Source organism: Lissotriton helveticus, chromosome 9 (assembly GCF_964261635.1).
Source record: "Lissotriton helveticus chromosome 9, aLisHel1.1, whole genome shotgun sequence".
NCBI lineage: Eukaryota > Metazoa > Chordata > Amphibia > Caudata > Salamandridae > Lissotriton > Lissotriton helveticus.
The window spans coordinates 248,984,655-249,000,640 of NC_136070.1; the positions used below are offsets into that span (position 1 = coordinate 248,984,655).

General features: G+C 43.2%; 1 protein-coding gene across 4 annotated transcripts in view; it reads right to left on the bottom strand.

Moving 5' to 3' along the window:
* ENTPD5 (ectonucleoside triphosphate diphosphohydrolase 5 (inactive)) overlaps positions 1–15,986 on the bottom strand; it is a 372,723-nt gene that overhangs the window by 169,391 nt on the left and 187,346 nt on the right. For all 4 annotated transcript variants that reach the window (XM_078659868.1, XM_078659869.1, XM_078659871.1 and 1 more), the window contains 2 exons: positions 9,120–9,199; positions 7,734–7,877 (listed from right to left, as the gene is read on the bottom strand). In XM_078659868.1, the coding sequence (XP_078515994.1) occupies positions 7,734–7,877; positions 9,120–9,199 (224 nt within the window). The remainder of the gene's footprint in view (positions 1–7,733; positions 7,878–9,119; positions 9,200–15,986) is intronic.

The window sequence follows — 15,986 nt, forward strand, 5'->3', positions numbered from 1 at the left end:
TGGAACACCCTCCCTACCCACCTACGGCAGACACAAGACCTACTCTCCTTCAGAAGACTCCTCAAGACCTGGCTCTTCGAGCAGTAGCGGCACCCCAACCCCTCAGTGCCTTGAGACCCTCACGGGTAAGTAGCGTGCTTTACAAGTACTCTGATTGATTGATTGACTCTGGCACTAGAATCTGCGTATAATAGGGATGTCCATTTTACAAGCTCCGTTCCTAGGCCAAATCTCTATAACCCTGAACAGATACGGCCATTTCAAGCTATTGAAGGCTTTTTCGATATCGACAGTGAATATGACTGCCTAATCTTGGTCATGAGTTTCAGACTCTACGATATGCATCAGCCTTCTGATATTCATTGCTGGGTTGGGATAAACCCCGCTTGGTCTATGTGTATTGGGTCTGCCATATGCGGAAGTAGCCTCGTAGCTAGGATTTTACTTAAGACTTTATAATCGAAGTTCAGCATGGAGAGCGGTCTATATGCTCTCTTATCCGTTGCTGGTTTGTCAGGTTTTAGCACCGGAATGATCAGAGCTTCTCTCGTAAAGCTCTGTAGCATCCCCACTTGTTTCGCTTGATTATACACTTCCACTAATCTTGGCACCAAAATGCCAACATACGTTGAATAAAACTCACCAGGAAGGCCGTCTGTCCCTGGTGTCTTATTTCTGGACATGGCTGTCCTGACCTCATGTAGCTCCATATCCCTTCACAGTGTTGCTGCTGCTTCTTCGTATATAGTTGTAAAGCCTTGGGCCCTTTGAAGTTGTCTATCGGCTACTGAGGTCACCATTCTGCTGTTCTTATTTAATTCGGCATAGTATTTAAAGAACACCTTATTTATATCTTCCTGCATATATGATGCGCTGGGACGCCTACGGGTAGCCACGCGCTTTACAAATCCAATTCCATTCCTTCCATTCCATGATTCCCCTTCCAGTTCGTCCACGATTTCAAGGCTAATCGACCCTCTTTTCGCCTGATTAGCTAGCCACGCTAGCATCGCCCCAGATCGGTCTCTGTCCGTGAGAACTTTGACCATGTAGTTCTCATAATCAAAACAGTGAAATCTTTCAACATGTTACGCCACTGACTGTTTGGGGGCATCTAGAAGTTATTCTTGTAGTTCCCTATTGACTGGTCTCTCTTGCTTGAGTGCCCGAAGATATTCGGATTTCAGAGCGTCACTCAGGAGCGTTCCCCTGAACCCTTACCGTCTCTGAGATGCACTTTCCCCTGATCACAACTTTGAATGCGTCTCATTCGCTCAGTGGGTTAGTGGCAGTCCCTGCATTATTTTCAAAGTATTGCCCTATCACCAATCTTATCGTTGTTTGGAAGACCACGTCTTCCAAGGCTTGCAGTTTTAGCTGCCAAGTGGGGATGCACGGCCGTTCTCTTGTCCATTGAAGCCCTACTAACTGGGGGCTATGGTCGAAAACAGTAAGGGCTAGAGATTTGCTTGATTTCACATGCTTGTGTATGTCTGGGGAGCATGCAGGTCATGCAGATATGAAAAAAAAGAGTAGTCCCAATCACATGAGTGTAATGTCCTCCAAGAGTCTACTAGTCCCTATTGATGCTACCATGCCCTTAGTGCTTCGGCCTTACGAACAATGGGGAAATCCCTCAGGGGTAGATGGGAGTTATCCACGTCTATATCTGTGATGCAGTTAAAGTCACTGCCCAGTAGCACTGAGCCAGTCAAGTATGGGGCTAAATTCCTGGAGAGAACCGCTAAAAATGAGGTTTGATCTGTATTCAGTCAGTATATATTCCCAATGGTTATGGTTATGTCTCTGTCATCTAATTTGCCTTCCAGGACTACATGGCTCCCCTCTGGGTCGATTATGTGCTTGTTACACTCAAATGGGACTCCTGATTTCACCCATATAAGGATCCCCCGGCAAAGGCGGAGTAATTCGTATAGAACGACTGACCTCTCCGTCTTCTCTGAAGGGCTTCACCTTCCTTAGCAGTAATATGTGTTTATTGTAGAAGCACTATGTGAGCGCCCCTCCTAGTCAGATATGCATGTATTTTATGGCGCTTGGTCATGGTGTGCATCCCTCTTACATTCCACGAGATGTATTTAACGTCTACAGCAGAAACCATTGGATCAGTGTCAATGTTAGCCTATTAATTACTTTAGTTAAGGCACGCCTAACCCAAACTTGTGATACCCTTAAAGAACAAACTCCCCAAAATCCCCTCCCCAGGACAGGCGACAGTCCATTACCCATCCAAACTCAGTACCAATTGGTATGGTTTCTCAGATTACCTGCACTGTTGTGATTGGGGATGAAGTCTAGACTTAGTGTCCTCGGTCCCTCCCCTCCGGGTTCCCCCTCTCCCTCCATATCTATAAGGATTTTATCCCCCCACCTCTCCTTCCCATACTGGTCAGAAATCACCTCCAATGTGATTATTTACCCCTTATTCGGGGTCAAAAGGATATCAATGGTTAGAGTTATTGTCCATTCACATATACGCCTGTCACTCGGGACAGTTCAGATGAGCTTGTCTACTGACTTGGGGGTGACTTTGGGAAGGTCTGTGTCAGATTCCTCCGCCGATCTGGCACTTCGGAAACCATCCGGTGTTCTATCCTCCATATCGTTCCTCATGGATCTAGGGCTGGAGTCTGCCTGGCTCAGCTCTGCAACCTCCCGTAGTATTCTATGCCTTTCTTCCCTAGCTTCCTCTGAGGATGTGTGCTGGCTTTTTCTGGAGATCTTTGTTTCTCTGGGCTGTTTCCCTTATTGAGTTCTCTAGCAATCTTCTCATCTGGACCACAGCCTGTCAGTTCCACGTTTCTTGGGGAGTCTGAAAGAACTGAGTTCCCATTGGTGAGGCCACTCTTAGTCGAACTGAAAATATCATTGCGTACGGAAGCTGTCTGAGGCACTTCTCTACAACCAGGAAGGAGGCACGCTGCCGCTGCACCTCCCTCGTACAATCAGGGAATATCTTTATTTTGCTGTTTCCAATTTGCAGGGTTTTGTTTTGTCAGGCTTGTGACAAGATGTGGTCCGGGTCTCTAAAATGGAACAGGCGAGCAATCACAGGCCGTGGGGGAGCTTCTGGCTTTGGAGGTCGCGCCGGTACTCTGTGCACTCACTCGTACATAGAATTTCAAAATGCCCTCTGGGGCCACTTCCCTTTTCAGCCAGTGTTCTAGAAACTAAACCTAGAGGTTGTCTCGGATAATGCCCATGGCACACGTCCCGTCAAACGTACTAGCTCAGAAGCATGGCGATTCCCTCAGCTGTGTTTGATGTAAAATGGAAAGGAGTCCATGTCTTCTCATATCGTGGCATGGTGACCCACACCAGGGCTGTCACCTTTTCCATTGCATTGATGTTCCATACCTTTGATCACCGCACGTCAAGAGTTAGTGGAGAGAGGAGTGCCAGTGGTGAGCCACCACAAGGCACAGTCAAGAGCTGTGAGCTAACTAATCTTGCAGTTGGGGGGGGGCTGTGGGGATAACACCTCATCAACTATTCCCAACAATGCCAGACCAAGTTGCATGGTGAGGGTCTCACTGTGATGTCTCATGCAACCCCCATCACCTGAGACCAGAATCGCTGTGTCGAAGGATATTACCACCACATGTGCAGGTCCACATGTGCAGGTAAGTCCCTCTAGCCCCACATTCAATCTAGCACGAATCATGGGAATTTATCATGCATGGGTGGGGGAAGAGTCTGGGTCCCCCGTGATTGGGGTTAAAGGCGAGGGGTATGTTGTGACTGGCCTTAAGCCAATAATGTATAAGTTAAACTTTTTCTTTTCCTGAAGTGCTGGGTCTACCTCTTGCTGTGGTAGTCAAGCAAGTATTTTACCTGATTAGGGCTGAATGTTATTTTTTCCTTGCCTCACATCGGGCAGCTCGGGCACCTGAAAGGTTTGGGTTGATTTGCTCATCCTTAAGGCAGCCATCATGACAGGTTTCTGAGCCTACTTTGGTGCCACAGTTTAGAGATGGTGTGGTCTGGCTTGCAACTTCGGTGCCCTGTGCTTGAGCCTTCTCTGGAGCCAAGATAGATCATCAGTGCTGAGCAGGCTCAGGGACAGTGGTAGAAACCACCAATCTCTTCAACACAATCTCAGGGCTCCTGACTTCATAACTCTTATTGAGGCCGATCCCCGGAGGGACGATCCCCGGAAGGACGATCCTCAAATGGTGTTAAGAGGTATGAAAGCCTCTGGTGCAGTCTGTGTCCTGGGTGTACATTTCTCTGGGTTCTCTGAAGATTGTCCCTATTCGTAATCATAGCTCTCAGAGGACACAGGCCCTGAGCTCCCATTCCTTAGGGCCACCGGAATAACAGATTGGCCTTCCCATCAAAGAGGGTTCTTCAATGTCTTCAGAACTCAAGGTAGGCAAAGTATTAGATTTTGGAGATTTTTCTTTCCATCTCCCCCAAAGTTGGGTACTATGGCGCAAAGAAGGCAAATGTTGAGGGTAAAAACATGGGATTTCCTGTGGAGTCAGGTGTCAACTGAAGAGTGGGGACTTGGCAGGGACAGAGTACATGAAAGGAAGTAGTGGACTAGACGAGGCAGGGGAGAGTGATGTTCAAATGATGATGGATTGTGGCAACACAGGGAAGGGGGAAAGGGAGCTTTAACTCGTAGGGAGGGCCAAAGGGAGGAGGAGATTCTCTTCAGGGAGTGATCAATAAAAGTTCAGCCACAATACAAGGTATTGCATTAAGAGATGGACCTTCTGCTCCTTTTGGTAATGAAGAAGGGATGGGTCCTGTTAAATATGAGCCATGATGAATTTGCAGATCACCAGTGAGTAGCAGCAGAAACCCATATAGAGGAACATATTGGGTGGATTTATATTAATGTTCATGGATTTCTGCCTGCAGCTGTCACGGTCAGTCACGCTTGATTAAATTTTGCAGAATGAAAAAAACTAGCCAAAGGCACCTATATGTAAAATGTTGCAAAGGTAGACATTTTCAAGAGAAAGGTCATTATGAAGTATGGATCCAAAAGCATATTCAAGGAATCCATTTCCTTCAGACGATGCCACCTCGTTTTCACCCAAGATAATAATTTTTTTTTTTAAATCCCTCTTTATAATGCCATTCAACTTTAACCATTGTACATCAAGCTGCCATTTCACGTGAGACTGCTTTCCGGGAGAAATATTTTTTGTGATAAATAACCTTTTGCTGGATATCTACTATAGGTAGAAATCTACTTCCTTAGGGAGGGACAGCGCTTTCCTAATAAAAAGGGAAATACCGTGCCCTTGTGTGAAAACAACATTTTGTTTTCTTTATAAAACAGCTACAAAAGCAATGTCAATGTAATAGACCCCACCTTTCTGTGGAGTTACCCAACCTTTCAGCTTTGTATCTGCAAAATGTATATAAAAAAAATAAGGTGATGATGAATAGGCATGTGCACAAGAATCAAGATGTTGTGGCAGCCAAACAGTAATGCTTATACACGTGAATGCAGCACCATGCATGCTTGTGTTTGCATCAATGTGCAGTAAACATTTTATTTTCGTTTGGATTTATCATTCTAAGATGTTGGACCTCATCAGGGAATGGCAAATTAAATATATAACAGGTGCATCAAAGGGCCTTTTTAAAAATAAAGAAATATAATAATAAAGGAGAAGCATTGAACTCCAATAAAAAAAACAAATACTTTTTTTTAATACACAATGTATATAGTGGGGAAGCAAGGAGAGAGGGTTACTGGAAGAGCAGGGTGGTAGAGGGGGGTTCAAATAAACATACAGACACCGCTTGGCAGTAGGGGGGCAACAGATGAACTTTGGTGGGGAAGCAAGACAGAGCATGACGGCAAGGATGTGAAGGGGAAGCAGTAAGAGAGCAAGAAAACTGATGCACCGCCCAGGACCTGCTGGAAGAAAGAGAGAAAAGCAGCTCCCTAAAATAACAAAGTTATGCAAGATGAGCATGGAAATTAAACTGACAAGAAAGCCAAGTAAAGGAAAGCAACCAGCTGACCCTAATCCCAGTACTGGTATTTTCCACGACAGGTCTTCAACAAAAGATAGCTAAAACCTGCCTGTTGAGGGCACCTAAAACCCCAATAAATAGCCTTCCATAGAGAGGCACTTCCTGAGAGTGAGATCACAATACCCGTTTTCACCTAAGACAATTAAAAAGAATTAACAAGTAAAACAAAATTATATTGCAAAAGCACTCTTTGACTTTATCTGACATTACATTTTTAACAATTGTGCATCAAGATTCCATTTCGCGTGAGACTGCCTTCCTTGGGAAATATATTTGTGATAAATACATTTTTGCTGGATAGCTAATATGGGTAAACAACTACTTCCTCAGCGAGGAAGACAGCTTTTCTAATATAAAAATAAATAAATAAATACATGAAATACCGTGCCCTTGTGTGAAAACAAATATTTGCTTTCTTTAACGTAATAGATCTCACCTTTCTGTGGACTTACCCAACCTTTTAGCTTTGTATCGGCGATGATGAATACACATGTGCACAATAATCAAGATGACGTGGCAAACAGTAATGCCTCTACCTGTGCATGCATCACCAGGCATGCTTGTGTTTGCATCAATGTGCAGTGGACATTTTATTTTCATTTGGATTTATCATTTTAAGACGTCGGACCCCATCAGGGAGTGATGAATGAAACATAAAAAAGGCATCAAAGGGCTTGGTCTTTTTTATTTTATTAATAATAATAATAATAATAATAATAATAATAATAATAATAATAATAATAATAAATGAGCGACAGAACGCCAATAAAAGGAAAAAAAAATATATATATATATATTTTTTTTTTTTAAACACAAGGAGGGAATAGAAGAGTGGGGGGCAAGGAGAGAGGGTTACTGGAAGAGCTAGGTGGTGGAGGGAGTATCAAATAAACACGCGCACAGAGCTTGGCAGTAGGGGGGCACAGATGAGCTTTGGTGAGGGAGCAAGACAGAGCATGGCAGCAGGTATGTGTGGGGAAGCAGTAAGAGATCAAGAAAAAACAGATGCACACATGAAATGCTGACTGAAAAAGGAAAAAAAAAGTAGTTTCCTAAAATAACAAGTTATCCTCCAGGGGATGGACAAACACAAGAAGAGAAAGGAACCCCATTGAATAAAGAGCAAGGAAATTAAACTGACAAGAAAACCAAGCAAAGGAAAGCAACTGGCTGAACATAAGCCCAATCTAAGTATTGGTATTGTCTACCACAGGCCTTCGACAAAAGATAAAACCTCAATCAATAAGTTTCCATTGAGAGGCACTTCCTGTGAGTGAGATCACGCTGCTTAAAACATTCAAAGGGATGTGCATAGCAACATGAAGTACGGTTTATCCTCCTATGGAAAAAGAATGACTTATACTATTTATTTTACTACCGCCCTTAAACTACTGCACCATTATCAACTAGATACAAATGCTACAGCACACACATTTTGCTTATTAAATTTTGCAAAGACTATTCGCGTTCTTTTTTTAATATATTTCAAAGTCACTGAACTCACTTTTAATACTGTAATAGCCAAGGCTTTAACAACATGGTTATGTGTTATGTCACATTATCTAATTAAATGTAGCGACGAGGAAATTTTTATAAAGAAAGGGAGGAACACAGAAGGAAGTAATGGGGAGAAGAAAGGAAATAGAGGATAGAGAAGTGGAAGTTAGTTGATGAACAACTGTAGCAAGATGGAGTCAGGAAGCAGTTACCTCCGTTAGCAGTGCCTTGGCTTTTTTCTCTGGCAGGAGTCTAAGTCCAGCAGTAGCCATCAGCACCACTGGTGTGCTCTTCCAGTGACTGGGAGGCACAGCATCCTTGGCGATTTCCAAAAGCCCTCGAACACTCTCTGCACACTGCAATAAAGAAATAACACCCAGAAAAAATCTAAGTATCACTGGGAGCGCTGTTTAGATCTGGAGTCACCTCTGCTACAGACACAATCTTACGTGCACGCCCATCTTCCTCAGGCGTGCAGGGTTTTTCTTCCTTCGAAATGGAGTCATTGCCCAACTCTTGTTCCAGATGAACAAGTTACTTACTTTCGGTAATGCCTTTTCTGTTGGATACAGTATCTGCCTGTGGATTCCTCACCTTTTGAACTACCCCTGCGCTAGAATTACGCAGAAACTTTTTTCTTAGCTCTCCCACATCGACCAGGATGTCACAATGGCACGGCTCCCCAGACGTCCCCTTATATAATCATACATTTCCTAATTACGCCCACACCCACCGTGGGATCCACACAGGCAGCCTCACTGCTCCACACATAGATTCCTAAGGCTCCAGATATGCTCCAGCCATGTAACTTCTTTCCAAGCTAGCAGCCTTGCTGCTAGACCTAAAGATTCCCTTACTCAGCACTTCTGCTCCCTGATCCTCACATGCAGCCCTACCTTTGGCCAACACATGTAGCCCCATTGCTTCATACATGCAACGTTCCTTTTGCTCCACAAATGCATTCCTGTTTGTTTCACACATGCAGCTTCCCTTTTGTTACACACACACACACAGACAGCTACCCGTCCACTACAAACATGCAGTCAAACCTTGTTGCATGTATTCAGCCTCCCTGTGTTCTACACATGCAACTTCCCTCTGATCCACAGAAGCAGCTTCCTAAGCTTCACACACTCAACCTCATAGTACTCCATTCACGCAGCCTCTCAGTGTTCAATGTTCCACACATACAGTTTCCTTGTGCTCCACATATGCATCAACTTTTCTCTTGCATCAGATACACCTATTTCTTTTTCTCTAGACAGAGGCCTCTTTCTGCTCTAAAACTAACTCTGCTCCAGACAGGTACCTTCCATCTGTACAACACATATGTAGCCCCCTCTGCTGTACACAAAGTCTCCCTTGTTCCCCTTATCCTCCCCCAGGTCTACAGATGTAGTCATCCATCAGCTTCACACATAGTATACACATCTACAAGATGTTCAATGGCATACTTTCCTTGAAACCTTCTGCAAATAATCATCAATTAGACATTCTCATCTCCCAAAACATAAGGGTAGTGTGCTCCACAAGGAATCACTGATTACATGAGCACTTGCCTGTACAGTCTCATGTGTAGTTGTATGTTCACGGCTTACCTGCTCAGGTTCATCTACGTAGGCAGATAGACCAGGTTTTACAGACTCAAAAACCTCTCCTTCCAACTCAGGCGGATGCCCTGAAAACAACAAAAGAGGGGTCATTGGCTTCCACCAGCACTAGATGTGCAACAGCATACTATGCTATTGACAACAATTAAGAAGATTTCATAATAAGGATGCACTGTAAAATAAAACAATGCGAAATAGACCAATAATGGATAAGGGAGTAAATATATAATTGTAAAATAACACCAGAAGTGTGTGCATTGTTGGGGAGACTTAAGAATACCTATTTTCTAAAAAAAAAAAAAAAAGAGATAAAATAGATAGTGGCTGCCCCATCCCCATCTAATGTAGAATCTCTCCGACAGACACTGAGGACTGAGTTATGCTGTTGGTTTAAAGTTGTTAATGGTTAGCTAGTGCAATTTTCCAAGCCATCTCAGTAATTATGTTAAATTGCTTGCTTTTTTGTAAGTAGGAAAACATGGCGGCCGCCGGCTAGAGCGGACCGCACGTACCAGTCAGCGCTCTTTGAATCCCGCTGCAGAGGAAGCCTAACTTTATCCCAATGGAGCTGTTTTTCTGACCTGCACGTGGCTCGAAAACAGCGGCTGGAAAGCGGTATCGTCGCACACAAAGATCCGACTATCCGGCTATCGGCGAATGTGTCTGCCGAACACTGCTCCATCCTCGGCACCCGCCCCTCACCCGACCTGGAGGAGGGCAGCCGTGGAGCTTCGACGCGGCCGGGCGGCCGCAGTTAGAGGGGGTCTGAGAGGATTTTCGGCAGGCGGTGGTAGCGAGAGAGGGCTCCGACGCTCACTGTCAGCGGGACACCTGCCTTCGGAGCTGCAAGCAGTAAACGCGGAGGCGAGCTGCACAGAAGCGGAAAGATGCTCTCATCTGGCAATCTCAGACTCTAACCCGGAAAGTAACGCAGTGAGTTTTGAGGGGGCATGGGAGATAGCCAGAGGGGCACAATCACAACATCGCATTACAAGGAGCAAAGCCAGGGCTGGTTACAGAGGGGCCATAGCAGTGAAATCACATAAACTACAAGTCCCAGAGTGCAATGTGGGGGAGGGCATAGCAAGTGAGCAGGATTCGAGACAGGATTCGAGACATAAAGCAGGAGTGGTGGAACTTAGAATACCTGCATCGAATAAGAGTGCAAAAAATACTAAGCAGACAAGGCAACATAAAAACAAACCCGTAACAGACTCTAAAGCTATAATCCCGTCGTTACGGTCATTTTTTAAGCCCATACCCCAGATTTTGCAAATTTCACAAGATATGGCTACATCCGGAGAGCAAGTTAATTTACAGGATACATCAAAAGTTATCACGGGGGCAGGAGAAGATCTCACTCAGTGTGTGCCTGTGACACTATCTCCAGATCTGTCAGAAACTATTACACAAGTCTCTGAATCAATGCTAGCCGTAGAGGATGCAGTGGAACCCCTCCCGAGAACAAGCTTTGTTAGAGAATCATCCACCCTCCGCGAAGAGCTAGAATTGGGTAATTGGCAGGGAGAGCCCGGAGTGAGCAGCACCCTTGAGGCACTTGTGGGATCAATTACAGCGATGAGACAAGAAATTAGACACGACTTCACAGTCTCTAAAGCCAACCAAGCAGATATAAGAGCATCCTGCGATATCCTAGAGAAAAAAGTGGATGGTCTCTATGAAAGAACAGAGACACTAGAATGCTCCGTAGGAGCACTGGCCTCCAACCTTGAATCAGCAAGAGCCAAAATCAACACTTTCCAGAAGGACGGAGAGAGTATGCGGGATCGAATTGAGGTGTTGGAAAATTATTCCAGACGCAACAACATCCGAATTTTGAAGATTCCGGAGGGGAAAGAGGGGAGTGACCTTAAGAGTTTCATAGTTAAATTATTGAGGGAATCTCTTAATTTGGAAGAGTCCGCAGAGTCCCTTGAAAAAGACATACAGCGGATACATCGAGACCCATTTCGCCTAAACCCCGCTAGAAGTAAACCCCGGAAAATATTAGTTCACTTTCTGACATATGCGCTAAAAGAAAGGGTCCTGAATCTTGCGCTAAAGGCCAAAACCACACAGGGTCCCGACTTCCCTTTTGAGATTCGTTCAGATCTGTCCAAAACCACACTTGACAGACAGTGGGAGCTAGGACAGCGCATGGAAAAGTTTAGATCATTGGGCGCTAATGTTCAGATGAGATTCCCCGCATTCTTAAAAATTATGTACAACAAAATGCACAACATTCGCTCTATACAGGACGCAGATGATCTGTTGCAAAATATACAAGATCAAGTGCAGGTTCAGAACGTAAAATAATAAGAAGTCTAAAAAATGTAGAAAATCTAGAACAGTCCAGATAGTATTTCACTAATAAAAATAGAAAAAAAGTAGGGAGGAAATAACAAAAAAAACGAAAAAAAAAAATCAAATTAAATTAAAAAGTAAAGGTTAAAAAAAAAAACCCTATTGACCAAATATAGGAAAGCAGATAAATACATACATATAAATACATAAACATCACTATGAACAAAATACTATAGAACAACAAAATAAAATATAAAAAAAAATATATAATATAATAAAAAATAAAAACACACATTAAAATATATATAACACGGCAAAAGAAAATAGAAAAAAAAAAAAAGGGGGGATCTAAAACAAGGGAAAGGGTAAATATACAAACCAGGGAAAAATACTCAAATCCAAAACAAAAACAAAAAAACAACAAAAAAAACTCCCAAGGGGAAAAAGGAAGACTAAGATTTAAATAAAAATATTCTAGAAAGGTTCTCTCAGAGGAAAAAAAAAAATAGGGAAAAAATAAATAAATAAATAAATAAAATAAATACCATGGGATACTCAATCTTTGTACGGGTTGAAAACAGCCCCAGATTTAATAAGGCATCGGCAGCTGAGGAAGTAAGAGCAAGCTGCAATGGGCGTAAAGGTGGCTAGTCATCAGGCCACAGTAAGTAGGGGGGGTTTTCCCAGGGGGGTGGAGGGGTGGGGGGACAGAGGGGGTGATAACATAAAAAGTCCTCATAAGTCGAAAAAAAACTGTACTCTAGCGTTTCCTCTTGACCTAATTTTGACTTCCATAAACCTAAGTGTAGTATTTGCTAGAACCCAAAAACCTACTATGAAGGAGGGTGACGGTGACAGGGAAATAACAAGATGACATCGCACCATTATTTATCTTGGAACGTTAACGGGTTAAGGGTGAAGGGCAGAAGGGAGCGCATCTTTCAATACCTAAGGGACTCCCAGGCACAGATAATTGTCCTTCAGGAGTCGCACCTAATTAAGTCAGAAGCCGAACAGATACTAAAGAAACATAAATGGATAGACAAATTCTGTTCTACAGACCATAACGCAAATACCAGGGGGATAATTATCATCTTTAAGAAATCAGCTAAAGCCCAAATTCTAGAATACAAAGAAGACTATTCAGGGAGATGGCTGATAGTTAGAGTCTAGCTAGAAGGCCAAATTCGCACCCTGGTGGGCTACTATGGTCCTAATGTAGATGACCCGTCGCACCTAGATGCAGTCAGGAACCTTTTGACAGTAACGCAGGACCCAGTGATCTGGATGGGTGACTTCAACATCGTACTGAACACCAAACTAGATAAATCCACAAGATCTAAAATTTCTAGTACACCTAAATCAAGGCAAACTCTGATCACAATAATGAAACATCTTGGCTTGGCAGACATATGGAGAGAAAAAATGGGTAATAAAATGGGGGTATCCTTCCGAAATGGTCGGTTTAAGCATAAGTCAAGAATTGACTATGCATTTTTAGTTACTCATTAAAAGACACTCTGCTAACAATAGACTACCTTCCTTCACACCTCTCAGACCATTCCGCAATTTTTTTTTCAATGAAGTCAGATAATAAAACCGCATTCACAATGTGGTCTTTTGATCGCACACTTTTGCTCGAGGAGGAGGAGGTCAAGCTCTTAGTACAAGAGTCTTTAACCTTCTTTGAATTAAACTTGGGCTCCTCAAGCCTCGTGATGGTCTGGGAAACGTTTAAAGCCTATTTAAGAGGACAGATTACTAACAGGGCCTCGTACAGGCGTAAAATATACAGAGGGAAAATAGCGAATTTGGAGCAGGAAATGAGACTAATAAAGCAAAACATCGATAAGCGCTTGGCAAGTCCACAAGAACAGACGAGCTTAGCTGAAAAGAAGACACAACTAGAGGGGATCTTACAAGAAAGGCTTAATAAAAGATGGGAAGCAAGCAAGATATCACATTTCGAATTTGGTGAGACCGCCGGCAAAGTCTTGGCTTGGAAAATAAAATCAGACAAAGCCCTTAAATATATCAAAGAGATTCAGGTAAAGGGAGAATTAACAGCTAGAACATCTAACTCAGATATAGGTAATGCCTTTCATGATTTCTTTGAACTAATCTACAAAGAAGATCTCCCTAACAACCATGGGGCCAGGGAAAATTGGTTCAAAGAAATTCTGTTACCTGCCCTTTCAATGTCACAGAGTAAAGCTCTGGAGACTGTGATTACAGAGGAAGAGGTGAGGACAGCAATACGCCGTTCTAAAAAAGGAAATGCGGCAGGCCCAGACGGTCTACCAGGCGAGATATATAGAGCTCTGGAAGAAGCTATAACCCCGGTCCTGTGTGGTTTATTTAATGACATCTTAATAGAGGGACACCCAATACCAAAATCATGGGGGGAGGCGACAATTGTCCTTATCCCAAAACCAGGCAAATCGCCCATGGACTGCGGATCTTATCGACCCATATCCCTCCTCAACAACGACTATAACATTTTTACCACTATACTAACAACTAGATTGAGCGGCGTAATACCTAGCCTAATACACCAAGATCAAAAAGGCTTCATTAAAGGGAGACAGCTTTCAGAATTAACACACGATCTGATAGGAGCCATAGACATCGCATCCGCCTTTTCCCTACCCCTGGCTACGCTTACACTAGACGCAACTAAGGCGTTTGATCGGGTTAACTGGCCCTATTTACAAGATGTCCTAACAAAATTTAACTTTGGAAGTAGATTTTGTAAAGTAATATTTCAGCTATATAGTGCTCCTTCAGCCAAGCTCCTGGTTAATGGCATCTTGACTGAGGCATTTCAAATCACCAGAGGCACTAGACAGGGTTGCCCGCTTTCCCCACTCCTTTTTAATTTATATATCGAGCCATTTGCTCAGGTTCTGCGAGCAGAAGCGAATATTCCACCATTTCGCTTTGGGGAGTGGGAGAGGCGGGTTGCACTATACGCTGACGACATCCTGATTTTAACATCTGACCCAAAAACCGCATTACCCGTAGTTATTCAGCGAGCGAAAGAATTTGGGCTTATCTCCGGGTACGACATCAACTCGAGCAAAACAGAAATCATGACCTGGAACATCCCAGAACAACACCTGGGTATTAATGTTTCACCATCCATGAGGTACCTAGGAATCCGAGTTACCCAGGAGGTGGGCAACATCTGTCAAACCAATCTCGACAGAATCCATAAAGAGAGCAAAAAGCTGCTCAAAACTTGGACACACTTGCCACTCTCGACATTAGGACGAGTAAATTTAGTTAAAATGTGCATTCTCCCCAAATACACTTTTATATTTAGTACCATACCTTTGGCTTTTGATCCCAAGGCAATAGAAAAAAGTCAGCAAGAAATCAACTCCTTTCTTTGGAATTATAAGTCAACAAGAATTGCTTGGAAGAAGCTCAGGAGGAGAAGGGAGGTTTGGCTTTGCCTGACCTAATGTACTATGCGTGGGCATTTCAAATGACACATTCGAGGATGCTTTTAAAAACCCCAACAAATCTTTTGAATGGATCAATGTACAAAGCCATGTTTATCGGAGCAAACTTACCATCTGACAGATTTATGTCCAAATTTGCCAGTCAGAAATTTTTCAAAAAAATTAAACTTAAAATACTACAATCCTGGTGTAAGACATGGCTCAGTATAAGGAAAAAACTCGGGCTATCATACTACTCTAACTTTGCCCCAATTTGGGATTCACCCGGGCTCCCATTACACATGAGAGATACCCTGTCAGTTGTACTTGAACAAGCAGGGATTATAAGATGGGGACAGCTAGTAAACGAAGGACTATTAATCACATGGGACGAGTTAAAAGATCAAGTCGGCCTTGGATTGTCCAGATTTAAATATATACAGCTGGATAGCTGGACAAGGGCCCAGCGCAAAAAAGATAAACATCTCGGGAATGTAAGTCCCTTAGAACAACAACTAGTGGAGAAACCAGTGGGAAAAAAAGAGGTAGCATTCTGGTATTGGCAACTGCTTGAAGAAATTGACGGAGAATTCTCTCTTCCAGACCAACTGTGGGGGGCAGTAATGGGTTCTCATAATCAGGAGATGTGGCAAACCTCTTTCGCACTTTTGTATAAGATTGTAAAACCCTCGTGGTTAAGAAGAAACCATCTTTTCACTGTACATCGTGCATATATTACGCCACTTAAGCTTTCTAAATTTCTCCCGGATAAAAAATGCAACAAATGTAATGTCCCAGGAGCATCGGATGTACATATGTTTTTCGAATGCCCTGCCATAAGGCGGTTCTGGTTAGAAGTGGAGGTAACCCTAAATTCCATCATGAATACATTACTCACAATCACACTACCACTTATCATTTTTGGTTTGGACATTAACATCACAGGGAAAGCAAAGTCATTTCTTTTCTATGCTATCTTGCTGGCTAGAAGGCAAATTTGTATACAGTGGCTGGAGAAAGCAGCCCCCTTGCACTCTGCATGGCTTACATCATTATATGAAACATCTAAATCAGACCTTAACAGATCAGGCAGTAGGCGTAATTT